Source organism: Gymnogyps californianus, chromosome 1 (assembly GCF_018139145.2).
Source record: "Gymnogyps californianus isolate 813 chromosome 1, ASM1813914v2, whole genome shotgun sequence".
In the NCBI taxonomy this organism is placed as follows: domain Eukaryota; kingdom Metazoa; phylum Chordata; class Aves; order Accipitriformes; family Cathartidae; genus Gymnogyps; species Gymnogyps californianus.
In genome coordinates, this window is record NC_059471.1 from 8,994,015 (window position 1) to 9,021,385 (window position 27,371).

Below are 27,371 nucleotides of genomic sequence, written 5' to 3' on the forward strand. Positions count from 1 at the left end.
CGTTCTGAACTGTAAAAAAAGAGAGAAAAAAGTCCTTTCTGTTTGTGTGTGTATATATATATCTATCTTCACAAAAGGAATGCGAGGGCATGTTGCCGAGCCACTGAAACTTTATATTTTTCTCAAATCTTCCCTTTTTGTACCTTTTTATGAACACATTACAAAATAAGAAAAAATTACGAGTAATTCAGACATGCCAGAATGGGTTAGCTTTTACATTTTTTGGCCACTTTTTACCTGTTTTTAAAACTCTTTTCAAACAAAAAAATCCCCTACCCATTCTGGAATTCATTTTAGCAATGAGACAACTGCCCTTCCACAAAGAAGTGGGATTGCAGGGAAGGGTATAAACAAATTAGACGGTAAACATAAGCCTTGCCGTACTTGATCGTTCATAGGTGTCACAGAAACACTGGACAGATAGCGATATATTTCAAAAGTCAATTTTCTTTAATGATATCAAAATGGTCAAATTGAACAGGAATGTTATGTTGTATTGAGATGTAACAGCCAGACTAGACAGGAATATTAGGTTGTAAACACTGCGACAAACACAACTTCTTTACAGGTTCAGGATGTCAGCTGGGAACTATCACTACAGGAACTATAACCAGATCTAAGCTTAGAATGATGGCTCAAAATGCGCAATCACTCACCGATAAGGCGAGGCACTCAGCCTGCAGGGGTTTCCGCGGGTGGCGTCCTGACCCACGGGGAGAGTCCCCGACTGCAGACCCGCTGCTCCGAGGAGGACTGGCTCACTGTGCCCTCCGGCGGGGCTCCATTTATGCCCTAGGTCAGATCTGATCTGTGCTCATATACGGTCAGCGGTCTGGAAACTTCTCTTAGCTGAGGGGTTTCACTGGTTGAGGTGGTTTTGGCGGGCTCGGGTAGCTGGGGTACGTGACTTGGGGCATTCTGCGTAGGTGACTCCAGTCACCACGCCGCTGGCCGCTGGCCGACTGGACGCCCAAACTGCGGCTTCTAGTTTTAACCCTTTCCTTTCAGCGGTCGAGAAGTTTTGGTCTTTATCGGGGTGGGTGCACCTGCCACAATAGGTTCAAAACACCACACAAATTAATGCTGAGGAAGGGAGCTGTACTTGGAGACCTGTAGTTGAACTCTTAAGGCAGAGATTTTGTAATAATTAACATTGCTTCCCTGTAGCAGCAGCATAGCAAAACTCAATGCAAGACCTATAGGAGGGGAAAGTGATTTTATTTTAAAACATGCAGCAACACTCTCACACCCACTTTCTTACAAGTGCCATGCTGTACATTCAAATAGCCTGTATACCTATACCCATGTATATCCCAGTGCTTCGGCCAGGTTTCCTTGCAGCAACAGGAAGGAAAAGGGATGCCGGCTACCCAGCCCTCATCATCTCCTCATCCTTAGGTTAGCCTTCAGGCGCTGCTTTTGGATGAGTCTTTCTTGCACTGTTTCGGATCTGAAAATGCTTGTAATCTTTTGCCTCTCCATTCTGTCCCACTTCTGTGAAGCATTAGGATTTGCTTATTAAAGTATCTAGTCTTTTTACCTGGAAGCTGCTGAAAAGGATTTGTCCTTTTCTTCCCCCCATCACCTCTTATTGGCATAGGGAGGTGATCTGTCCTTTTTTTTTTTTTTTTTCCTCTTTAAGTTGCCCCTTCTTTTAGGATGTCCCTTGCTTTAGGTTACCCTTTGTTACCTGTTCTGGGTGTCATGATGGACTTCATGCAGATGTGCTGGGAACTTCATATGCTGCAACCCAGGTGCCATTGGCACCTGCCTTTCCTACAGCCCATCTCCTGCCATCCCTCCTGGTTCTTCCACACCCAGACGGTCCCATTTATTTTCCATTTGGAGCAGTTTTAATGCTGCTATTACAAACCTCTACAATCCTAATGGATAAGACAGAGCTAACATCAAGTTCTGTTTTGCCAGCCTTTTTAATTAAAAAAGAAATAAAATCACCCTCTCAATGTTACAGCTGAAAAATCAGCCCCCAGCAATCAGGAAGATGCAATCACCCTGTTTCTACTTCTTTCCTCAGGGCAGCACACACAGAAAACAGATACATTCTGTGAAAAGAAGCATTACATTGCTTATATTTTATCATCCCACTGCTGAGTTTTATGTATTTGATTTGGCCTTTTAGTCAATTTCTTGTAATAGATTCCCCCCCACACACACACAACTGGATGCAGTTTCCTGCAGTTATTATCCTGCTGAAATTTAAACCTGTGCATATAATCCCAAGGTTAATAGAGGGCTTCAGGAAAGGAGGGAGAAACGTAACTGAGTGACAAAATTCACAGGCTCAGCAGCCCTATTAATGTATGAGATTTAGAAGGAAATCTTTGTGCAAAGCAACAGTACAGTACAGACTGCAGACTTCGTCACCCGATCTGCAAATGTTGAGCTTTTGGAATATTCCTACTTATGCCTAAACATTTACAGGGTGAGGTGAGAGGGTCCCAAAACAGGATCAGGATTTTAAGTGGGCTCAAGAGATTTACCAGAACCTTGATGAAGAAGCGGGGCTGGGAGCAAGAAGTAGCGCGGCAGGACCAAGAGCAGAGTAGTGAGCCAAAAGTCAAGAGACTGTTGCTTTGGGTATTGCGGTTTCCAGGTGAAGTAACGGCCTCCCAGAGGTCATGGCATGTTTGCTTTCAGGACGATTTATCTTCTAACATACTCTAGTTTCCTTCAGTCATCAATGCTAATGAGAGAAAAAGTCTTAGGGAATCCCATGTACAGTCCAGACCAAAAATCCTATTTATTCTGGCTAAATGCTAAACAGAACAATATAAAAGGCCATCATTTTATATTATATTAGTCACAAGTGTTGAATAAGTAGAGAGAGTAATAGAAAAGGTAATTAAATGAGGTTTTAAAAAATCCACATGCTGTATATATTATATTTCCTTTGTTAAATATAATTGTAAGGATTCTGTACAGTTAGTTAATATTTTTGGAAAATTTTCCCATCTTACATGCAGAGCATCAGGGTTGGAATTGCTGGACATTTAAGAATGCACAATGTTTTCCAAATTTCTGAAATCCTCCTAGGGCAAAGACATCACTTTTAATATCTTTGGTGCTTATGACAGTACTTAAAATTTATCGCCTGTTGTATTGCTAAAGTGATACCAGCCCTTCTACACAGCCCTTAGAAATATTCTCTATTTAATGAAGTAAGTCGGAGGTCCCAGTGATCACTTCAAGTATAAACATGCATATATATCTTAAAGTGCAAATAGCAAAATGTGCTTGGAGAAGAAAGAGCTAAATTATCAGCCTAGTGAGATGTTACCATGAGAGAGAGAGATTAATTTAGCTTGTGCATCTCATGCTAAATAGCATCTGCTGGATCAAGTCAGCTGATCCAAATGAAGCGATTAGGGATAATTGGCAGAAGTACATGTCAGCGTCTTTCCTCTTATACACATAGAAAAATTCTGCATATGCACATGCCTGTTTCTCTATAGCCTGTACAGAAAGGCTTCAACCTCACCTCCTCCTGCCCCACCTGTCATTCAGAGGGAACTGATAAAAACTGATGCTCTGTTAATGTACTGCACCTGACCACCTCCTCATGTTGCGGGTCATGAATAACTTCCCAGCTGCCATTAAATGCTTCTTATTTTTTTGGAAACCTAAACATACACACACACACGCTCACACGCTGCTTCTGCCTACAGCACGTCCAGAAGCCATAGCAACCAGCAGAGAAACCTCAGCTTGCTTGAGCTGCACTCCCGACACCTTCTTCTCATCACACAAGATACCCTGGCTCTCAGTCAAACAGGGTGCGAGCCTTTTCACTTAAAACTCACTGTTCAGAAGGGGTGGCCAAGTATGTTTTATTATTTCATGCTGTAGTCAAAGCTTCCACCTTTTCTTTGGTTATCACATGCTGCCTATATTGTTCAGGATATAGAAAGGAGATGGGTTTTTTTAAATATACTTGGGCTCTCCCTCACAATTTCAAATTCAAGGTTCAAATTGAGATCAACTTTTTTTAAAACTAGATACGTCTACATGTATAATGCACTGCAGTGGGGGAAACCAGAGTTAGCCATGAACCAGTCTGGGTACAAGAGTGTTAGCACCCACAGCACTTCTGACCTAGCTAATACACTTTATTTTACAATTTAAGTGCTATTTTGCTTTCAGCCAAAGTGGTGCAAATGAGGGCATTAGTAAGGCAGTGCTGTGAGACACTCGGCGGGGACAGACGCCTCCGCACAGCTTTCAGGCCACCTGCGACCTGAAGCCCCCGCAGCCGCCCCTGCCCCATTCCTGCAACACCCTGGAGCTCCCACGAAGTCACCGGCAGACCTGGGCACAGACCCCCCCAAAACCTCTCTCCTCGGCCGCTGCTGCACCACATCCCCAAGAGGCTCCAGGCGTTATGCCAGGCTCTTCAGCACATTCTGGAGCCCACACCATTTCCTACGTTGTTTCAACCCGAAGTGAGACAGTTCCAGCTATATCAGGCAGCTCTATCCCTGCTGATCATCTAAAGCAGTGTTAAGTAAGTCCTATCCATTGAGGTGAAAGTGAAATCAGTGATAGATTTGATGTTTTAAAGGGAATTTTAACACATACCAGAAATGTTTTTTCTGAAGAAATGAATGATTTGGTGGGAAAAAAAACCCACTATGCTATGGTGTTCGGGAGGGGAAGGGAAGAATAAGAAAGTGAAAACTGAAATCTTGGTAAAGGATGTTCTTTTGTAGACTGAAACCACTGAAAAAATGCTTCCTTAGTCCATCTTCTTTTTTTTCTTCTAAAATAAATTTTTAAAAATCAGCATTTATCCCTTTTTAAATACAAAAATTGCGAAAAAATGCTTTTCAAAATTCTCCATTTGACATCCTTGCAAGTGTTCCATTAACAATACCTACAACCTTCTCTTAATCACACCTTGAAAGCCAAGTAGTTGAGAAATATAGCTTAATATTTTCAGAGGTCATAGGAAGTCTGAAGTTAGCAGGAGAACCTTTTAAAGCAGTCCAATGGTCTTAACTTCACTTTACAAACTAGTTCTAAGCCTTCAGCAATGGAGAGGAAAGCAATGGACAAAGCATAGGTCATTTAAAAAAAAAAAAAAAGCAGCTATCAAAGTATAATATTCTCCTGAGCTTGCTATTTTAATAAGCTCCATTGGTGCACATTGTGGTTTTCCCTGTCTTCCCAAGACCCCTGGACCAATACAATCTAAAATTACTCAGTCCCAATTTCAGCAGCTTGAACAAATCTAGGAAAAAGTCTCTACTGCCACTTTATATGCAGTTTACAGTGCAAAGTCAGACTGGCAACTTTGGAAGTTAAAAGTCACCTTGCGTTTCGTCTTCTCAGATCACAGAGCAAGAAGGAGTCATGATGATCCGGCCACGTCTCCTTCATAAACAAATTGCAGGATTCCCTGAACAATTCTTGTGCCAGGGGAAGTGTTCAAACTAGAAAATCACCCAACTCCAGTGATGGAGACTCCACCACAGCCCTTGATAGATTTCAAGGATTTATTACGCTTGCTGTTAAACAGCTATAGCTTATTTGTCCTCTATGTATTAATTTTCAAAGCACCGAACTTTTAATACCCGTTTGCTGGGCTCAGGATCAGCTCTGTTTCCCCGTAAGTATTTATCAACCATGACGTTATCTATTAACCTTCCTTGATAAGTTAAAATAAATTGGGCCCCTACTTGTTCACTGCAAGGCATATTTGCCAAACCTGCAATTATTCTCCTGAGCGACAGCTTGTTTCCCATTTTAAGCTACTCCAGATAACACATCATTTATAAGTAGAAGCCATATAAACAAACTACAGCCTCTTAAGAAAAGGTGAATTGAAGTGGCAGAGACCCACATCTCTCCATTTTGTCTATTTTGTGGGCAGCAGTTTATTTGCAGTCTTCTGTACTCCTTACAGCCAAGCTTAGCCCCGCTCCTCAACTTCTGAGGAGCTGGCAGGATACCAGCGGGTGAAGCTGTGTCACAGCCTGCACCATCACAAAGTGGAGCAGTAGCTCCTCACTTCTAAGGTTTACCAGCTCTTGCAGATGCATCCCTTCTGGCCTGCGGGAAGGAAATGCTCTGGCTGGTCTTCAGCCTGTGGCTCCCAAATGTACTTTCTGTACTTGGCCCACAAACCCAAATAAAAGTTGAGAATCCAAATATGTCACGTTGGCCACATACGAGCTCCGTCAGGCTGACTGACATTTCTCCGTGCAACAATGAAATACAGGAAACGGGGACATTCACATACCGCAGTCAGCCAGAGGCAAACAAGTACATCTGATGACAGTCACTGGGGGCATGGACGGTGACAGACCACTCTGAGAACTCGCCCATCCTCATGTGAGCACCAGTGCAGCTGCCACACGCAAGCAGTGACAGATAGATAAGATAGACATGGCAATTTCTAAGAAAATAACACATAATCTTACTCAAAATGAACATAGCTAACATGATATGAGGCATAGTGAATAGCAAGTATTTTTGTATTTGTAGTGCTATGAGTGTCAGCAGCAGTTTGATGATGAGTTGATTCCTAATGGCTGAAGGATAGTAAAAATACCTAGCTTTTACATCCTTACTCTCAAGCTAATCTCAAGTGCTACAGATGTTAAAGAAATCCAAGAACCTAGCACATCCGTACAAAGCCGTAACTTCATGAAAATACCTGCTTATTAAGAACTGACACTTCCAAATGCACAGAATATTCAAAATGCATTGTATCTGTGTAGTGAAATCACAGGCAGCAGGACAAGCCTGCAGATCACCTACACAAAGTTCTGCACCTCATGAGAGTTTATGCTGGTGTCAACATGGCTGCTTATGTATAGAGAAGCTGTTATCCAAGTTAGGTCAAGCTGTGTAGCTGTAATATCAGCATAGCAGGAAGCCTGCTGCTGGCACTGCACTGCAGCCAGCATAGTCTTGTCTTCCAAAATGAAAGCACAGGCAACAATTTCTTCCATCCTTGATTGTTTCAAGCAGTTTTCAGCTTTAGTTTTATTACTGTAATTCAAATGAATGCCTGGAAAAGGGTAGTGGGTGACCTACTGAGAGTTGTGTAGCAGCACATGAATTATCACACCACTACTATGCCCGCTAACACAGCGAACACAAACCACGCACACACTGTTGGGGGAAAGCAGTATTGCCTCTCCCACCCCAATAACATTTTCCCCAGGGAAAACACTGTTACGGGAAAAGGGGAAGAGAGGGAGAAGTGCAACAGAAAAAGCGTGCGCTTGGTTGTGTATTTTAGGCACAGAGTTGTGTGGGAGAATTGTACGTCTTCATGATCTACTGCAGCTGCTACCAAGGGGTTAAGTCCTCATGGGACTCTCAGTGTTGCAGTAACACCAAATAATTCAAGTGGGAAGGAACAAGTGCCCTGCTCTCCTCCCCTCCCCCCAATTCCCTCAGCTAAAACAATCCAATGCACAATATCAGCTATTCCAGAGGTTCTTGTTCAAATTTTGGCAAAAAGCAAGTTCTAAATTTCCAAACATGGCTTGATATTTTTTGGCAGGGGGTTCAAAGAAAGCAAGCCAAAATGATGAAGCTATCCTTCCCCTGCCCCTCAATCTGAGCAAACTGGAGTCAAGCACTTCTTGTGAAATTCTGCTACTTAAAAGGGAGTATTCCCTTCTAAGTTAAACGCGATGTTTTGATTACAGACAACCGTTCCATTTTTCTGTATTTTGTAAATTTCCCTACACCCTAAAAAACCCCCGTAAGATTGTATTTTATATATAAAAATACTAACTACTTTGGTCACATATTATTTTAACAGAAGATTACCAAAGAAGTCACCTTCTATCCATGAAACCGGGACTCACCTCTAAGCCACTAATTTACTCATGTGAAGAACAGCAAAGACCAGTACTGCATTAACCAATTACTGTGTTGCAGCCGAGTTTCATCTAGAAAGAAATGGCTAATTCCAAGTGTTGCAATCCCCCCCTCAACTCTTATTTTTCTACCTTGTATATTTGAAAGGAATAGGGCAACAGATTAACAGAGAGGATTTAAGCAAGATTACTGGGGAATTAGCCAATTTACTCAATGAATTGTCCCATATCCACAGCAAGGGCTACCAGACTCCTGGACAACCTTGCTTGATCCTGCTGTGAGAATCTTGGCCTCAGCTGCATGATTCCTAGTTCCTCTCCCCTCTCATCCTCCTTCCCCACTAATTTAGATCCTGCTAAAGTAAAAAGTTCTTGACAGGAAGTTCAAAACTTAAGACAGGTCACTGAAATACAGAACCAACTACTTCCACAAGTATAAATTCCTATAGGAGTGGGGTAATTTTTATTGAACTCTGAGATGATCAATTGCAAAGCATAGCAATAAAATCCAGAACTGGAACATTCAGTAACAGCCTGAAACGCACAATTGATTTTTGTTGTCATAAGGGTTTGACATGCAGTTTTTGCAGGACACTTAAAGCTTTAAAAATTCCTTTTAAAAAGTGGAATTGCCCATTCCCTCCCAATACACACTTATGGTCGAAATTGCAGTGACTTCCTGATTTCTGAGAAGTAAGGCACTACAGTGTCCTTTCAGAGTAGTTACAGATTATCATAGCAGATGCTTCCCTCTGAGATGTGAAGTTCAAGATTGTCCACGGAAGAAAATACAAAGATGTATACCCACTGACAAATAACTATCACCACTGTTACCAAAACAGCCATTGCATTCTAGGTGATCTACTGTCAGACTCGAGCAAAAGCCTTCAGTGCACAGAACAGAACTAAGTGTTCATCTTCTCACCTACGGAAACTGTTTGCTCTACTCTGGAAAATTTCATTAAAGCTCCCCTGTTCAAGCTAGGGGACAGATTTTAACCGCGGTCTCTAACAATCAGTATGTTCTTATGGCTGGGGACAAAGCACTGGATGAAACCCTCTGCATTTATAATTTTGGAATAGGAGTTGCAGCCACTGCAATGCTTTCAATTGCACATTCATCAGCGCCACGGCGGATTCTGAAGTAACCATCCTCTCCCCACGAGGTGCCCCAGCTGTTCTTCACAATCCAGAACTGCTCACCACTTTTTGGGTCTGTACCGTAGCCCACCAGCAAAACAGCATGATTGGTCAATTCAAAAGGATTGAAGTCATCCTGCAGCCCAGTGTGATGGTAGATCCCCTCTTTATAAAGCATGAAATCACTATAAACCTCAAAGGCAACAGCCACTGGCCCATGCAGAACAAGCTCGAGTTTCATCAGGGCTTCATTGCAACCTCCATAGAAACCACCAACATAGTGGTACTCAGAAGTGTAGTAGTGGTAACAGCTGCGCTTGAAAGTGCACGGAGAATCTTGGGCTGTGTAAGGAAAGCAGTCCTCTTCCACCACGCCAAAGTCTTGGACATACTTTCCAGCAATGAGGTATGGGAAGCCACCATCGCAACCTAAAAAAAAATAAAAAAATAATAATAAAAAAAAAATCTGCTTATTCTCTTGGAGAGTTAATTGAGGTGGGAGACTCTCCTACTCAAATCTTTTGGTATACTTTTAGATACAGTATTGAACACAAACTGCAGTGACCTAGATAATCCTAATATTCCAGTTAGCTATAGCTAGCTTTCTGAAACACACAAGACAAAATTCACATCAGTGGGAGCTATACTGGGAACACTAATCCATGGACCACCTTTTCATCCAATTGCTTCTGACACTCCCCATCAGGAAGAGCAGTTAGTTACATGCAGTAAAAACACCTGTCCTAACACGGGTACTGTCCTTTAGAAAGCTTTAGTCATTGCTTTTGCTCATCTCCCCCTCCCCATATGCTCCTCCACCCTCTGAATATGCTTCTGGGAGGATATTTAGTTCCACTCTTTCTAGGTATGCACTGCAATTTAGCTATATTTTCAGCCCTGCTCCTTAGATATTCTCCATCTCCCAGGTAGATCTACCTAAAATCCAGTAACATCCTGAGTATGAGGCCACCTACTCCTGGTTCAATCCCATCCCTACAGTAAGGTGGGCTGACAACTCTGGAATATTTTCTGCAATCTTTCCAGAAAAGAAGTACTATAAAGTATAGCCTGCCAGATACTTTATGAAAAAACGAAATCGTGGGTGATGGGGAAGGCATGGAAGTTTTTAATATACAGTCTCCTTCTGCAACATTATTATTACTGTAAGTTATCTTTGTATACACCCACTGTACTTACCCTGAGAATACTGGCTGCAAGACACAACCTGCTGGGGACTAAAGACCGGTTTCTGAGTGTTGTTTGTGAGGATACGTATTCTTGCTTCCAGCATGCCCATGGAGGAAAATGCGTAACAGCTACCACATGAGCCTGAGGAGAAAAAGGAACCATGATGAGCAGTCAGTAACATAAACAAGGCAAGTCACCTGCATTCAGGTACAACTATCACTAGAATCCACTGAAAAGAATCAAAACCCACCAGGCAGTGATTAGAAGTTGAACACTGACAGAGCAAAAACTTTAAATATACATTTAGCTTTTAAGCATGCAATTTGAAACACGGTTCTAACAACTTCTGAAGGAACACTGAGCTTATTCAAGAATAAGAGACAATATATTGCTCTTCAGTGTTTTCCAGTACTACCATTTAAGAGCTACGCTCTTCCTTCGGAATGAGCCTACAGGGATCACATTAGTAGGGCTGAGAAGGTTCATAACCTACTGCCTCAGACTATAACCCTTTATGGAGCACATATGCTAAGGGGCAATGAACCATTTTAAGTGAATGCTGACAATATTGTTCTAGATTATTTCAACCTACCAATGGATTTAATGCTGTAATTTCCAGTTGAAAAAAATATTCTACCTCTAGAGCTACCCCTAAAATAACTGGCTTTTGAGAGTCTAGTGGTATAAATAGCAGGTTTGACATAGTGGATTCATCCCAGTTCCCCTTACTTCCCAAGGGCATGTAATTTTTACACGGGCTTTTCAGAGGCACCTTAATTTCCCTTCTGTTTCCTGGCAGAGAGTTAAGTCTCCTTACTTTTGCATCAAAATTTAGTATTGCCTCTAGTTTTAGGCCTCTTCACCCCCTAGGAGTTTCCTGTAACACATTAAAAACCTTTGGAAGTGGAATGACAAGCACCACAGGGAAGGACAATTACTTGGATGAGGTCCCATTTTATCTGCTGATTGTCACCAAGGCACCCGATTTCCTTTTGTTTCCTGACAGTATGAAAGTCAAATATTGCAGAGCTATGAAAAGGAGGGAGGCTTGAGGAACAAAACAAAATACTTTTGCCTGAACTGTGTAGGTGTATAAAAGCAGAGCTATTACAAAAGCAAGACTTTGTGAAATTGCACCTTCACTCAGTTAGACGTATCTCTGAAGAGAAGGGGCAAAATCAGCCTGAACATGAACACTCTTTGCCCAGCAGTGCAAACTGAACCAGTGAAAGGCGCCTCCCACTCATTGTGCAGGCACAGCATCCGAGATGGGCCATGCTGCAGAACACTTTGTTGCATTTTGTGTGCAAAAAAGTAAAAAATACAATTAACGCAACCATTTCAGTCTGAAGCCTGTTGGGGCGATTGCTAAATTTCTTTCCGGCTACTACCACAGTGGTATTTATGAGGCCCAGAGCATGACAACCACACTGTATTAGCTGAGAGCCAACACAGCTGCAAGAGTAGCTGCTTTTCTGAGACTTCCCACAAATTGTCTTCCAGAGTCAGTTAAAGCTTCAGCCACATCAGATGCCACTCACTCTACCGCACAGGGCTGTTACATTATGAGCAGTAAGGAGGAGACACAGCACATGTAGCAAAGAATCAGCTGACCTACTTCGATCTGCAGAAAAAGCTTGCAGAAAGAAGTCAGCAAGAAATTGGAACTGCACTCTAAGGCTAACAAAATCTGTAGGTTCCCCTCTTCTCCCTCCTGTAAAGTTGATAACAAGCAATGACAGGGCTATCTTCAAAGACGACACATCTCTTGGCTCAAAGATGCAGTTACTGCTCTATAAACAACTTGAGAACTCAACCTTTACTTTCTTGACTAGGAAATGATAGCAGGGATGCTAACATGCTGGCAGTAAGTATAACAGTCCCAGACAACTGTAGTTGCATGAAGCCTGCCATGTGTCAAGGTATTCTACAGAGAATGCACATTTCCCTTTTAATTCGTGTCCACTTCAGATGCTGGGTTTTTTTTTTTCTCCTTAGGTAAAGAGCAGTGACTCCACAAGCATGTGAGATCTGGGAAGCCATGATCTTGTAATTCATACAATTCTCTCTGCATGTGCCAGACAGCTTGCATCTTACTGCTTGCAGCCTTTTGCCCCATGGTTATTTTCTAATTAGTCATCTAATAATCTTAATGATCTACAACTAAGACTTTCTAATACCATCATTTTAATGAAGCATTGATATCCAGTGCCTCAGAAAATCATACAAGCTACCATAAGCAAGACTTAATTTGTATGTCAGCACTGTTTTACACAAGGTCATCTTTTGGAGGTTTTGTTGTGGTTTTTTTGAAAGCCTGAAAACTAAAATTCTAATTTAATGGAGCAGAATGCATATTCCACAGACATTTAACATACTCAGCATGGATTCTCAGATTACAGGAAAAGTGTAGGCAGCTTTATTACTGGAAGCAACAGACTAGTTCTCATTTAGAGAAACTTTGGAGCAACACAATGGAGAAAGGGTAAGTTGGGGACTGAGTGTTCAGCTGTTTGGAAGGTAAAAGAGCCCTTGGGATATTCACAGTTCACACCACGAGAAAGTACAGGACTCACACCTACACAAGACCATATCGTTTCCTGTTGCCATCTTTCAGTGATGCCGTGTGTTAGCTTGTGAGCTAAAACTCCCACAAGCCTTCCTATGCTTCTTCAGCTACCAGGAGTCCAGCTGGCAGAATCTGGCAGAAGAACTAAGCCATAAGTGAGGGACCAGTGATTTAAGTCATCCCCTCCCCACCATGCTAATGTTATGTTCTCTTCCCCTCAAAGCTGCAACCAGATAGCTGCCAGCAGATGCAAGTTTATTTGGAAGCGGTGGAGCAGGGAAGGGGCACATTAACTGAGTCCACTCCTGGCCTCCAGTATGTTACCATCTAATTCAGGTATCTCACACCACAGTGCTATGAAAGCACTCCCTATAGAATAAACATATACCAGAATGGTATCCTTTTAAGCCTGCTTTGAGCTAAATACTTCCCTATCACAGGGGAAAAGAAAAAAAATAGTTTTTACAAGTATTCTACATTTATCAGTGTCCACACTTTTCATAGTGACTGACACCTTCTCTTGCACATAGCCATTTAAGTAACTCCTAAGTTATTGGGGTGGTAAGATTTGGAGACAGTATAAACAATTTTAATGGGTCTATTCATTAAAACCGCATGATAATTTGCCATCAGCAGGAATTAGGGAAAGAATTAAATGTACATCAGTTCTGTCAGCATGCAGAAAACCATGACTGAGACTATTTGGACAAAACTTGACAGCTGTTTTTATGCAGGGCACTGTGGTAATTGGCTTTCACTCCAGCAAGAGACGTTGCTGTTTGGATAAAGCCAGTACCACCACCTATTTTGGCACAGTGTTGTCAGCCAGGACTCCATCCAGTTTGTGCAGGTTATTCATAGTAAAGGTGCAATCTGTCAACTGCAAGACACTAGATAAAACCTTTCTGTTAACAGCAAATTACAAAGTGCACCAAAGCAGCTAGAGCATTTCATTCAGAGTTTTGATTTTTTTTTTTTTTTTACCTTGATTCCGAACAGGGCTGACATAGTTCACACCATTCACATTTCTCCAGTCCCAGGATTCTGGCAAGGTTGAAACTTTTTTGAGTAACTCAGGTGTTAGAGGTGCAGGCTTTGGTCTGAAGAGGAGAAAACACTTCAGAGTAACATACCACACTCTAGGCAAGGGAACAATCACGTAACGCTCAGTTGTCATCTTCTGGCTTCTACTAGTTGAACTTACTTCACGCTAAGCAATCTGAAACAGTCTCCATCTAAGCTGAGTGGGTGTCAATCTCAAGAGATTAGTTTCAGCGGGATGCAAGACATACTCAAAGCCCTCCCTGAGGGAACTATATTATGAAGTATCCACAAGCTGGTGAGGTCAAATACTTTTGAACCAATCCGAAGTGCTGAAGTAACTCTCAGTGACTAGCAATGCAGCTCTACAACTGCTATTTTATGCCTTTGCCATCACAAGGCATGCAGAATATCTGACTGCAGAAGGCACCTCGCCTTGGCAGCACGCCTTGACAGCAACTACAGACTGTTTAATTGCAGACACAGACATGGCTTACATCAACACTTCAATAACTGCAGTCCCACTTGCCCCAGAGACTTCCCTGGAGCAAGTTTTTACTGTGACTACTGAAAAGGTATTGAATGTTACTTGTCCTCATCTACCACTTGCAGCCAAGTGATGCTCATATATCAGCAAGCCAAGAGCGTCCTGCATTCAGCTTTCACATAACCTGATGCTTGTCCCATAAATCGTGCATCAAGTGCCATTCACAAACACCCAACACTGGAGTCAGTTCTGAAAGCATGAGAGGGCCAACAAAATACTGTCATGGCACTGCATGGTGCAACAGAGCTTCCAAGTAGGTTACTGTATTTAAAACCATCTACAAGGAGACTTCTGTCTATAGGATGAAATCATGATAATATGCATGATACTCCCATGCAAATCAGAATTTTTATTGCATTGTATGACCTTCTTCTACAAACATACAATTGCCATGGTTTGGGAAAGTAAGTAGCATTCCTACCCACAGCAGTATCAGAGTAGAAAAAGAAAAAACACAAAGAAGATAAAACCGCTGTAAAGAATGGAAACTTCAGATCAAAGAACTCTAGTCCTCAAATTAATGTAGAGGACCATGTGTCCATCCCCATTACCATTCTCTGCCATGTGATCTGCAAGACCCTGAAGGCACTCTCAGGGCTACTTCATGCTTCTTCACTCTGCTCCTGTTAAAGAGGACCCTGGTTGCAGGCATGGCAAATTATCAAAGTAACCAGGGAATTCCCTCAGAAAATCTTTATTATTCAGGTTTAATACCAGAATGCGGTTCACTGCTTTTTAATCGCAATTATGAGCCAGCAGAACCAGGAAGATGGTCAAGCAGAAGCTCCTGACTATGGCAAGCAGCTGATGGGTAACAGGAGAGTGAGATGACAACTGAGACCATCCCAACTTCTTCCCTGCACGTATGAATTTAGCAGCAAGTTACTGGGCAAGATTAAAGGGCAGATGATGCTATTTGTTTCAGCTGCTTGAGACAACAGACGCTCAGAATAATCATTCAAATGAAGAAATATATTGGCGCTCCATGAAAATGAGCTGGAAGGCCTTGAAACTTGATTAAACATCCAAACTACAAGCCAAAACACAGCTAGGAAGAGCCAGGACAAATACAAGCAGATTCTTTACAGCATTGGGGTTCATTGCAAAACAAAAGGCCTTAGTACCTTGGAGCTCTGGAATAGAGACCTCCAGCTCTTCTAGTTAGTTCTTCCAGGGCAAAGTTCTCATACTCCTTGTATCTTGTTGCTCTCCAGGACTTCTGGTGAGCATTGATAGCATTTACAAAGTCAAAGTTGTGCACGTAACGTCTGCTGGAAAGTCTGCAAACAAAAGCAACCAAATAAACAGTACGAAAAGGACTGGAATTGAAAAGCAAAAGTGTTCTCTAAACTGAATATGGAAGAGACTAACTCTGGAAGTGTCTCCTGGTAGGTGCTGATAAAGAAACATGCGATTATTGGATCAATGCAATACCTCTCTGAAATTTGAGACAGACTAACTAGAAGGACACAATCATCATCTTTAGACATGCCAGTTTTGTAACTGGCCTTCATCACAGCCTGAAGGAGCATCTGTGTGATGCAACTGGCACATCCTCCTCTGTCTTTGTGCATTCAGGTTTATTCCCAACATTATCACTGGCATTAACTTTGCCCTCAGTCACAGAATTGGTCCATATGGTTTTAGCTGAAACGTGAAGCACAGTTACCAAACGTTTTATTCCAGTAAAAGGTCACTTATCTGTTGCTTACCTTCCCCTGGGCTTCTGGAGAGGTAGCTCGTTTACGTGAACATCGGAGGGAGATGAAGAAATCTTCTGTCCACTGAAACAAGCCCAATTGTGGCCAAGCACATCATGTACCCATCCTGGTAGAGTCTCATTACAGTAGCTGGTTACATTCTGGCCTTCCTTTTTGTACTGTAACGTGAAGAGGTTATGCTTGTGTTGAGTAGATGCATTTGTTCGCACAGCAGTAATCCCTACCCACCCAGCTGCTTCCTGCCTGTTTCAGAGGAAGTGTCCAAACGTATATTCCAGATCAACCAGTATCATGTTTGATTTCAAGACAAAGCAGCATCAAGAAAAGGTTAAGCAGATGAAAGAAACTGATCTTTATCAAATTGCTAGAGGAAGACAAAACAGGTTGTGACTTGCACTTTTAGCAACAAAGCATGCATTAGTATCAGTATCAAACAACAGGTGCTAATTGTTTGGGTTCAACAGTTACTTTCTAGGCAAAATGTAAAAGACCTCTTAGTACTTACCCTTCTCTTCAAGGCCCTGTAGTTTCTTGCACCCAATATGAGACTAGTCAAACTAACCCTGGACTGCTGCAAAAGTTTGAGAAACTAAGACTCACAGCAGGGTGAAAAGTAAACACCGGGAGGATGGCAAGTTTCTCACCCAGTAACCTCTCAGGGAGACTTGTACCATAGCATTTCTGGTTTAGAAGTCAGAACTTAAGATGAGACTTCCTGCAACTGCTTTAAGTTTGCGCTGTGGTGGAAGAGCATCAAGAAATCATTTCACCTGAACTATCAAAATGAGACAACAAGAAATGATGATCCATTGAGAGCCACTCATTTGAAGTTGGCGGTGAGGGGACTGTTACTAAAGCCTCAAGTCCTAATACTTCCTTTTTCAGCCAGGCAACTCTTCATTTTACCACTGAAGAGGAGTAATAAGTTAATCTAGTCAGTAAAATGTGTCTTCATACAACAGTTAGCACTAACACTTTGCCCAGCTGCATAAATTTCCTGGATTAGCAATTCTTTGACAGCAGAATGTCCCGGCGGGGGGGAAGGATCTTTACTCATCTCTTAAGGTTGAAGTCTGTTTTCTATTAAGCTAACAGGAGCCTGAAAACCCCATGCAACAAAAGCTTTAACTTGACTCTTCTAATCACACAAATCACTTAAACAGAATCCAAGTTTCCTAGTCCAAGAACACTTTATTAAATCCCATCCCATTCGAGTTGCACATGTACAATGGTACAGGGATTTTGTAGCTATGTTTCAACAAAATGCTTGCTCAGCCTCTTCACTAAAGAAGGTGGTAGCTTACAGTGATGGAAATGCCTCCAGATGGAAAAATAAAGTAAATAAAGAGACTGGGAGGTCTGTGACTATGTCAAGGCTCTGTGAGGAATCTGAAGGAGAACACATAGTGAAATAATTAAGTCTATCAATCAGAGGGATAAAATTAAAGGTTAATCCTCTGACTGTTTTAGAACAATGGAAATTTGCTTTGTCCCCAGTTCAGAGGTTGCAGAGGCATCAAATCTACACCCTTGCTTGTCTAGCAAGGCAAGCATGTTTGCTGACCGGAGCAGGATGGGGGCACTAGAAGGCTGAGCTGTTACCTTGTTCTATTCATGCTACCTTACCGTGCAAGATTGTGCAATATGGGAAATAACTACCCTTGGCCAAATACCAAGGGCAAGGTCCAAAGATGACTTTTGAGAAATAACCTCTTCACAACAGCATTGCTAGAAATCCAGAAACTAGCAAAAGCAACAAGTTACTGACTTTACATCACAGTTACTGTGAGAATGCTTTATTTGGCTCTACACAATAGTGTAAATTAATACCTACCTGTCTTTTCTATCTAAAAGCTGCCACAGATTAAAACAAGACCAAGCACAACCACTGTTGATTAGCATAGGCCTTCAATCTGAATACTTGAAGATTACTCAAGGAACAGGCCTGCTTCCTGCAACAATCAGATGCAGATCCTGCCTAGCATGGAGTTTCATATTAAATCAAACCAAGTGGAACAGATTTGGGACTTATCTTCATGGAAAAAAGGCAATGAGTTATCTGCTAACTAGCAAATTAAAACAACAGCTTGCCTTTTTTCTTTCTCCTAGAAATCCCTCTCCTTTTTCTGGAGATTAAATTTATTGCTTTTTTTAAGATGTAGATAGATAACCAGAATAGTATTCACACCATTTGTGCAACTTATCTTTCGGTAAAGTGTATTTAGCAAGTTTCTTACGCTGTTCTTTCAGTTCAAACATATCAGCAAAACTAGGAAGGAGGTGAGGGGACAGTCAGTGGCAATGCTTCAAGATAAACAAGAGGCAAAAGCCAATTTCAGACAGTCTGTGTAGAATCCTAAAATTAAGCAATTCAAGTCCTCCGTAGCTACCTTTTTGTAGCCTGGCAGACTGTAAGCTACTACCGAACTGGCTTTAAAAAGGGGACATGGAGACTTTGAGACCATAGCCCACCAATGACATCTGGATAAAGGGAATTTGAACTCCAAGAGCCATTTTCAGCTAGGAAATTAAAATATACCCATAAGGTCCCAGTTTGCTTTTTCCCCCTCTGACTTTTAATTGAGAGCCACTGACACAGAGAAGTGGTGGAGAAACCTTCAAAAACCCCAATACTTATGCTTAATTTCTACAAGCTAGTTAACTCCCCAATGGTCCTCATGTTAGAGGAACTAAAATGGGATAGCAAAGTCATCGGTGCCATGACAATGACACCCACTGCTTACTACCAGAAGGTACACCATCAAATCAATATTTCATTGCTAAAACCACATGCAGCATTTCTTACTGTGACCAGAGAAGGGCTGCGACAGGTTAGATCTAGCAAATCTGACTGTACCAGTTTTAGAGGACCTACTATGAGTATGCCTGCCCAAGCAACAGTCATACAGGGGCGTGGCACCATTGCATGAACAACTGCTGACTCAGGTGGATGCGAATTACAATGCCAGACTCAACCAAAGGTGCCAGCACAGTACCCAGCACATCTGCAGAACCCAGCACAGAACAGCATCCTTCATGGAGGACAATAGCCACACAGCTGTGACTACCAGCAACTGCTGGACAACTGCTGCATGTATTTCCTCTACAGACTTAAGAAGATTTGTTTTCATTTTTAAGTTAATAAAAGACCACTGCAGCCATGCCACATGATAATTTCATCAGCCAATGCTCACGTCTGCAGCATTAAGTAAACTCCATCCTGTGATATGACCAATCTGGAACAACTCCTGTAGAAAGGCACCCAAACTATATTCACAGTTCAAATTCTGAGGTTTGAAAACATTAAGCTTTAATTCTATTTCAAATGCATATTTTTCTCAAGTCTGACAACTCATGTGACTTTGCCTAATGCCAGAATTTAGCCAAGCAACTCCAACATTAACCTTAAAAGGCTTCATGTACCTAAATTTCAAGGCTTGCTATTACATACCTGAACCTAGGTAAGCTTTTTGGTACAGTATACTTTTAGTAAAGTCTTTCCTGTGTCGGTCATCGTGACATAATGTAATTGCATGTTCAATTCTAGTCCTGGTAAAAAAAAAAAAGTTATTGTTTAAAGCTTTCTTTAAATTTTTAATCTCCCTAAGAGGAAAGCAAGAACGGATGGAGACCTTATTGGACACAGCATTTTAACAGGGATTCAGCAGTGCTACATACACAGGCTGCCATCCCATCCTCTTTTACATCTATTGTTCTCAATTTAAGCAATGTTCAGGCAATAAGCCAACTCAAGTTCCAGGAGGCAGGACTACCCTATACATTAAGCCTGGTGGAAAGACTTACCACTCATTTGTCACCAAATTTACAAGTATGCCTATGCATTTTCATATGGGAAGCACATTCTTAATTAGAACAGGATTGCAGACTTGCAGATGCCCTACTGTACAAAAATACAGAATATGATATTAGCAAGACACAGTTGTTTGCTCTGATAACTGACACAGAAAGAAAGCAAGTATCAACTACAGATGCATTTTCTTTCCTCTAGGGAACATTCTGCAATTCAGAGATTTATGCTTTCAGATTTACACTTAAGGGAAGCAGCAGTCGCACACTGCCAGTTAAGTAAGCCCAACTAAGATAGGTTAGAAATTAACTTCCAGTTGATTTGCAAGGTGATTAAATAGCATTAGCTACTCTAACACTTCTATTTTAGCAATACAGAATAAAATGCATTCAGGTTGGTTTTTTTTAATATTCTGAAATTTAAACATTAACTACTGTCACTTGTCTAGGCTGGTTATTTCAGAACGGAAGTCCTTGGTTTTAACCAAATTTAGGGGCGTTGGGGAATAGAGGAAAAGATGTGACAAAGATGCCACCAAGTCAGTCTGGAAAAGATTAGTAATTTGAGTAGTGGAATATTCTATAGTCTATTTCTTTTTTTTTTGCCGAAGTAGTGCTAATGTTTTAATATGAAAAAATGCCAGACTTCGGGTTTTTGCTAAAGGACATCTCAAAAGTCAGAAGTAGCACCACTTAGCTTAAGGGACAAACAGCGAGAATCTTACCAGACTGTCTCCCTTCAAAGTGGTAGTCTTAATGTCAAATAAATACTACAAAGATATCAAATAATTGAAACAAGTTAGCCTCAACTTTCCTTTCAGCCTCACTCTAGCTTTTTATGTTATCCAGTTCCTATTTCTTTTGCCATCCCTTGGGGGGGGGGGGGGGGGGGGAATCTTTAAAGCCTTGTATCTTGCATAGCCCTACAGAATCCTTGTATCGTCCAGCAGAAGCACATGCTCAAGTTTCTGCCAAGAGTCAGTACACTAACTTCACATCCAAGTTCAGTATAGGGACATTTTAGCAGCACACGTTAAATAAGAAAAAAGAGCCTTCCCATAAAACAAACAAGTTATTCTGTGCTGCAAACAAACACCAGGCAGAGTAAGTACGACTTGCGAGAAGCACAATGCAAGAATGCAGTAGGATGCTATATTTAACTTGGCACTTGAGGGACAAGTCTATGTACAAAAATAGAAATAAAACACTGTTAGAGCTTTTTTACTTAAGCTATTGAAGCAAACTGAGGAAAAAATACATTGATAAGCTCACCCAATCCACTCCTTTGGTATAGAAAGTTGAAAGTACAAATAACTTGTAAAGGCAGCGAGGCCCTACGAAAATTTTAGTGGGTGTCTGTTTAGTAAGCCACAGGAACAAAAGGCTATTAAAAACTCACTGAAACATGCATCATCATCCAACAGGCTGTGTCTATATCCACACAGTACAGTAGCTCTGATAAAGCCACCATTTAGACAAGCCCACGGTGTTCTTGTTAGTAATTAATAGCTTCATTCTTTAACATTAAGCAAAAAACCACTGAAGTTCAATTAGCACCAGTTGCACTTCTATGCTTGAAACACATGAAGCACTGTGTTGGCTTAAATACTGCTGTTCATTTTGACTAGCAACTCCATCCTCTCTGTTCAATGGCAGACTATGAGGAAAGTGTTAAAGCATCATGGTAGGTAAATCATGATGCTTTATCTGCCCTGTCATCATGATGGGGTTTTAGCCACATAATTTAATTTAGTGCAACATAAACAGAATTTGAAATTTATGAGCAGCCTTTAAGCAGTGAATACTTTCCTGACAAGCCCAAACCCACAGCCATGGAAGGAGATGTGCAAGGCTTTCTATGTTACGGCTGCTCCACCACCACAAACTGCTCCATGAACCAAAAAGTTATTCCACAATCGAGTGATAACTCCAGAACAGTGTTCCCATTGGAAGGTTATTTCAGAGTGAAACTAAGTAATTCTACCACGCAGTAAAAACAATAGCAAATTACTCTATATTAAACATATTAGTTCTTACCTTCTTGCTGTAAAGCAAGAGACTGCCAGCAAAGATAATTCTTCCTTTCCATGAATTCCAAAGGGACTTTGTCTAATGACTTTCCATGTTCTCAATAGTGACCAAGGCTAAGCAATATTCTAAGAGACTGCTCTTATGCTTTCCTCTTCCTGCATTTCCAGGGAGGAAGGCCCTCGCCAATTAGCATTCTAGTTTACCCTATTTTACTCCAAGGGCTTCTAGATTATGATCAACACTAAGGAAATGAAGTCTGCTATGTTTACATTACTTTCAGGTGCAAATGGTAGTAGTATTTTAAACAATAGGCAATCATTCTTCAAAAACCTCTGAAGCATGCATTGAGCGGAGTACATTACTTGTCCCCTAGAAGCTTTACAGTAGATGATGGAATAGGTCCTCAAAGAGCATTAACTGCATTTGACAGAAGAAACCACATTTTCAGTTTATACCAGGACTAGATATTTTGTATTTCTATTTCATATGAAATGCAATATTTACTGGATTAAAAGTAAACAGACAGGCATATATAAATATGTCACAAGGTCAAGCAGTTTGTAAGGAACCACTTCTTCCCCCCAAATCCTCACTGACAATTGTGAAATAACAGTTTTGCAGATAGACAGTATTGCAAGTTGTTGCCTAACAACAGCTACTTGTCTGCAGCAAAAAATGCATTTACTAAGTGCTGTGGTATTTCCTCATGCTTCTTGGCCATTATACTTGCATCTCAGTAATCTGTTGTTTCCTTTACAGCTGCAGAATTATAGAGAGGGTAACTGAATTGGGCTCTAATCCTCTCTATAATATTTAAGGAAAGAAGCCTTTAATTTAAGCATGTCTTGCTGATGGAATCCTTACTACTGAACAATGAGCCAAACGAGCTTGCTATTTCTCAATACCAAAAGCAACTGCAAAACTAATGATTAATCCATTTGCCTACAAAGGGCTAAGACACATTCATGACCATGAAACGTAAGCTATTGTGCATTGCCACTGCTCAGGTGTGTATCTGACTTATTTTGTTTTGAGCAGCAAGTTGGATCAGATGACCTCCAGAAGTTCCTTCCAGCCTGAGTTATTCTATAACACAGTTTTGGTCTATTGTTTAAGAGTACTCTTGCAAATCAATGCATTTGCATTTTCATAAGCTCAGAGGAATACATGAGATCAGCACTTATCAGGCACTTGACTTAGTGCTCCTCTTCCAGGGGTGTATTTCACAAGGTACAGATAGAAGCAGTAGAGCCTTCAGTGACTCTCAACTCTCTTCAAGTCAGTGCCTCACAGCTCCATTTACATTCCAGAGCAGGCCACTCACTGTTTCTATGATTAAATTCCTCACATTCAAGAATCAGTTTGATAATCAACACTTATTTCAACTGCTCGCCATACTGGCTTGCAAAGTAACTCTGCATTTCAGCGTAAAATATCAGCCTAAGGATTCACAGTCCACTAGTTCAACTATATTCCTCCTCAGATGAGTCCACCAAGGCCAGTAATGACTGCTGAATTCCACCTGCCAGAGATGACACCTCAAGCCCAAGTTCATGGACAATACTACAACATACAGTGCTCCACTGTCCTCAGCGAAGCAGCAATTCCTGCCACTTTTGAGGCAGGCCTTCCCACCGTAGGGAAGCTCACAGAGGTGTGTCTGCCTGAGAAGTTTCAGAGTAATTCTGCCCAGTTAGAGTACCCTTCAGTGTCTGTAGTTTTTGCTGTATGACCTACCAAACCTATGAGGAGTGTACATCATGGCAATTTAGTGTCACTGCCTTATACAGATGAGAGAATGTCAATCAGGTATTTATCTCTCACACTTTGCTTTTGCTCAAGTATAAGACCCTGTCTTATGCAGAAGCATTCTTATTTTAAAAGTTTACAGTTATAAGAGTGCACTAGTTTTGGCAGATAGTTAATTTATTTATAGTAGCTCATGTAGTGCCGTGTTTTGGATTTGTGATGAAAACAGTATTGACAACACAAGGATGTTTTAGTTATTGCTGAGCAGCGCTTACACAGAGTCAAGGCCTCATCTGCTTCTTACACTGTCCCGCCAGCAAGCAGGCTGGGGGGGCACAAGAGGTTGGGAGGGGACACAGCTGGGACAACCGACCCCAACTGACCAGAGGGATATTCCATACCATATGATGTCATGCTCAGCACGTAAAGCTGGGGAAAGAAGGAGAAAAGGGGGACATTCAGAGTTATGGTGTCTGCCTTCCTAAGTGACAGTTACGCATGACGGAACCCTGTTTTCCTGGAAATTGCTAAACACCTGCCTGCTGGTGGGAAGTAGTGAATGAATTCCTTATTTTGCTTTGCGTGCGCATGCAGCTTTTGCTTTACGTATTAAACTACCTTTATCTCAACCCACGAGTTTTTGCACTTTTACTCTTCTGATTCTCTCCCCCGTCCTACTGGGGGAGAGTGAGCTAGCAGCTGCATGGTGCTTAGCTACTGGGGTTAATGCACAACAAAGAGCATGTAAAAAACTTCACCATTAGTCTTGTAAAACAACCTACACAGCCCTTTCCCTCACCAGCACGGAGGAAACTGCAGTTAAATCAGAGCCTCAAACATCATTTCTATTCAGTAAGGGTTACAGTTCTCCTGGAAGAGTGGATCACTCACTTCTGTTAACATCTGAAAACACTGACTTGAAAATAGCTGCTGTGAAATAAACCACCTACAAAGGCTCCCAGAAAGACAATTTTAAGCAAAAGTCATTTCTTCATCCTCCTTACTACTAGCCAAGGTTCAGAGATTTTATGCTTGGACAAGGCCTGGGTGTTTACTATCAGCTCACCTAAAGCCAGACACAAGATCATGCCTTCTGAAACAACCAAGAAACATGTTCACTGCTCATGCCAAGGGCCGCACTCACCACCTGAGCAGTCTTGCTGCACAAAACATCTGTCTCCCAGGTAGTAAAGTAATCCTGCAGAGGTTGCTTCAAGCCACCCTCCAGATCCATAATACAGGACAGCAGCACAGCGCTCCTGAGCAAGTGGCTCTTCTCCTGTCTACCCCCTGCCTACCAGCACTGTTTTCAGCTTGATCTGATGTCATTAGCAGGGAATCAAGATAATAGTATTACTCCAAAAGAACAATTATAGGCAGCAGGAAGGTTCCTTAGATGTTGAAGTAGTATTCTGGAATAAAATTTAAAGATCCTAGAAATCCTCCAGCAAGGAGAGCAGATGGCCTTTCCAAAGTTTTCATCCGAGAACATCTTTAAGGAAAGATAAAAGCAATGATGTTTGCTATTTCACTTGGGTCCAAGGTGTCAGGAAGAAAACTGAAAAAAAAAAAAGTTTCCAGGCCACTGGGAAGCTTAGTGAAGGCCTTCAACTGCTTTAAGCCTGCCCAGAAGGGAAAGCAGCAGCATCTGTAATAGATTTTTCAGATAATGCCCAGTGTGGAATATAAATACCTCTTCCCTCCCTCTGCTCCCTACCCAGCCACTGATAACTGTTTTCTTACATTAAAAAAAAAAAAAAAAAAAAAAAAAAAAAAAAAAAAAAGGCCTGTATCTGGTAATCCAGGCAACCCTCAGTGCCAAAGATAACCAAGTGTCCCAACTGCCCCACTGTGGCACTCGGGGACTAAACAGAAGCCCAATTACAGGCCATTTTAGCAAGTCAATGATGCAGAACACACCAAGTTAACTCACCTTAAAAAACGCAAACCACTTGTAGTCATTTAACACAATTTCAAAGCCTTGATTATAAATCAAAGTGAAGAAACCATGGTTGCCCAGACTATCCTGAGCCACATCTAACTTCTGAAGATTCACAAGCACCCTTCTTTCCACAGGCCCTGCAAGAAATACAAATGTTACTGCATGATTATTGCGTGGAAGATATAAAAATAAAGAATTAGTACAAAGAATGTTGTAACGTTTATTTTATTCCAAAATATGCTAAAATACACTTGCTGAATACAGTCTTCTGCAAAAAGGCATCAAGCAAACACACTTCAGGGACTTCACTTACCTGTCAGTGAGTCTACATGCTCATTTTTTCCACTGCTAGACAGTATTTGCACATTTAATTAGCAACAGCAGCAGCACCGAACAGCTGTTACTGCAGAATATCAGCTTATTTAAATTTAACTTGCTATACAGCTACACAGGACTCTGATGCTGTGTCACTCAGGCACCGTGTCTGCAATGACAAACCTTCCTCTAAAACATCTGGGATGAGGTATCAGCTGCCCATTACTTCACAGCAGTACTCTGACACCCTCCACCACTGGCCTCACCTCCACTGCTCTGACCTGCCACTTGCCTCATCTGATCAAAAATCACATCATTTAGAAAGATGTAAAGTATCAACTATTTTTTAAACAATACTGACAGACACTAATCAAATAACTACTTCTCACTAGTATTATCCCCTCACAGGCAGTGATATTTCTATTTCTCCTGATGCTATCGAGCTCCCTAGGCAGCAAGCTCTTCCAGCCGGTGGCCTCCCAGGAGGTGGTTTCATGTCACCCAGAAGCAGAAGCCACTTTGCTGCTGAGCATAACCGCTTTCAGGACAGGCTAGGCCGAGAGGGAAAGTATCTGTGGGCTGTAAGGAAGTAATTAGTGAACCGGCACGAGCCAGTGGCGCTCATGAAGAGGCCTAGTTGAGTCCAAATCGAAACAAACAACAAAAAAACCCAAGAAAATAAACTGGAAGAGTAACAGCGCTGCCCGCAGTGCTCACCCAGAGCCAGACTAACGCGAGTGTTTCACACTGCTTAATTCAAATTAACCTTCTTCTGCCTTAAGCCCGGCAGGAGCTCCGCACGAAAGCCAGCAGCACCGGTCCGACCCGCAGGTGCGGGGGGCCGCTACGGCCGAGACAAGAACCCTCTTCCCCGCCGCCGGTTTCGGTTTTAGGGCCTCACGGCACGGAGCAGCCGCTCCTCCCCCCCCCCCCCCCGCCCCGCGCCAGTCCTCCCTCAGGCTCACAGGGAGCCCCCTCCCAGCGAGGCCGGGCCGACCTCGGGACTCCGCGGGCCCCGGGGAAGGGGAACGGGGCCGGGCCGCCGCGGTCTCACCCGCCTGGGAGCAGTTGCCGTGGCGGCCGCCGCCCCGCCAGACGCGGAGCTCCCAGGCGCCCAGCAGGTCGGCGAAGGAGCAGTTGGCCGGCGTGTCGGCCCGCAGCGCCGCGGGCAGCACCGCCAGCAGCACCAGCACCGCGGCCCACAGCGCCCGCCCGGCCATAGCCCCGCTCCCGCCGCCCGCCACCGCTGCCGCCGAAATGGACCCGGGCGTCGCGGCCTCCCCGCCCCGCTGCCTCCCCGCCCCCGGGCCCGGGCCCGCCCCGGGACGGCCGCGCCGCGCCGGGAGGGGCCGGGCCTCCGCGCCTGCCCGCGCTGGGTGGCCTGGGCTGGGCTGCGGGTCGTGGCGGGTGGGGGAAGGCCGGGGTGGGTCTGTGTGTCTGTGTGTCCGTATGTCCCAGCTCCGGC

The 27,371-nt window shown here is 42.5% G+C and overlaps 1 protein-coding gene across 1 annotated transcript; it reads right to left on the reverse strand.

Moving 5' to 3' along the window:
• Window positions 1-8,302: 8,302 nt before the first annotated feature.
• On the reverse strand, window positions 8,303-27,126 carry CTSC (cathepsin C). Its single transcript, XM_050895638.1, has 7 exons — window positions 26,961-27,126; window positions 25,583-25,728; window positions 16,054-16,220; window positions 15,466-15,621; window positions 13,738-13,853; window positions 10,194-10,325; window positions 8,303-9,425 (listed from the first exon to the last, which is right to left on the reverse strand). Exons 1-7 carry the CDS (start codon window positions 27,124-27,126, stop codon window positions 8,923-8,925), a joined length of 1,386 nt encoding a protein of 461 aa, XP_050751595.1. The 3' UTR covers window positions 8,303-8,922.
• Window positions 27,127-27,371: the final 245 nt, after the last annotated feature.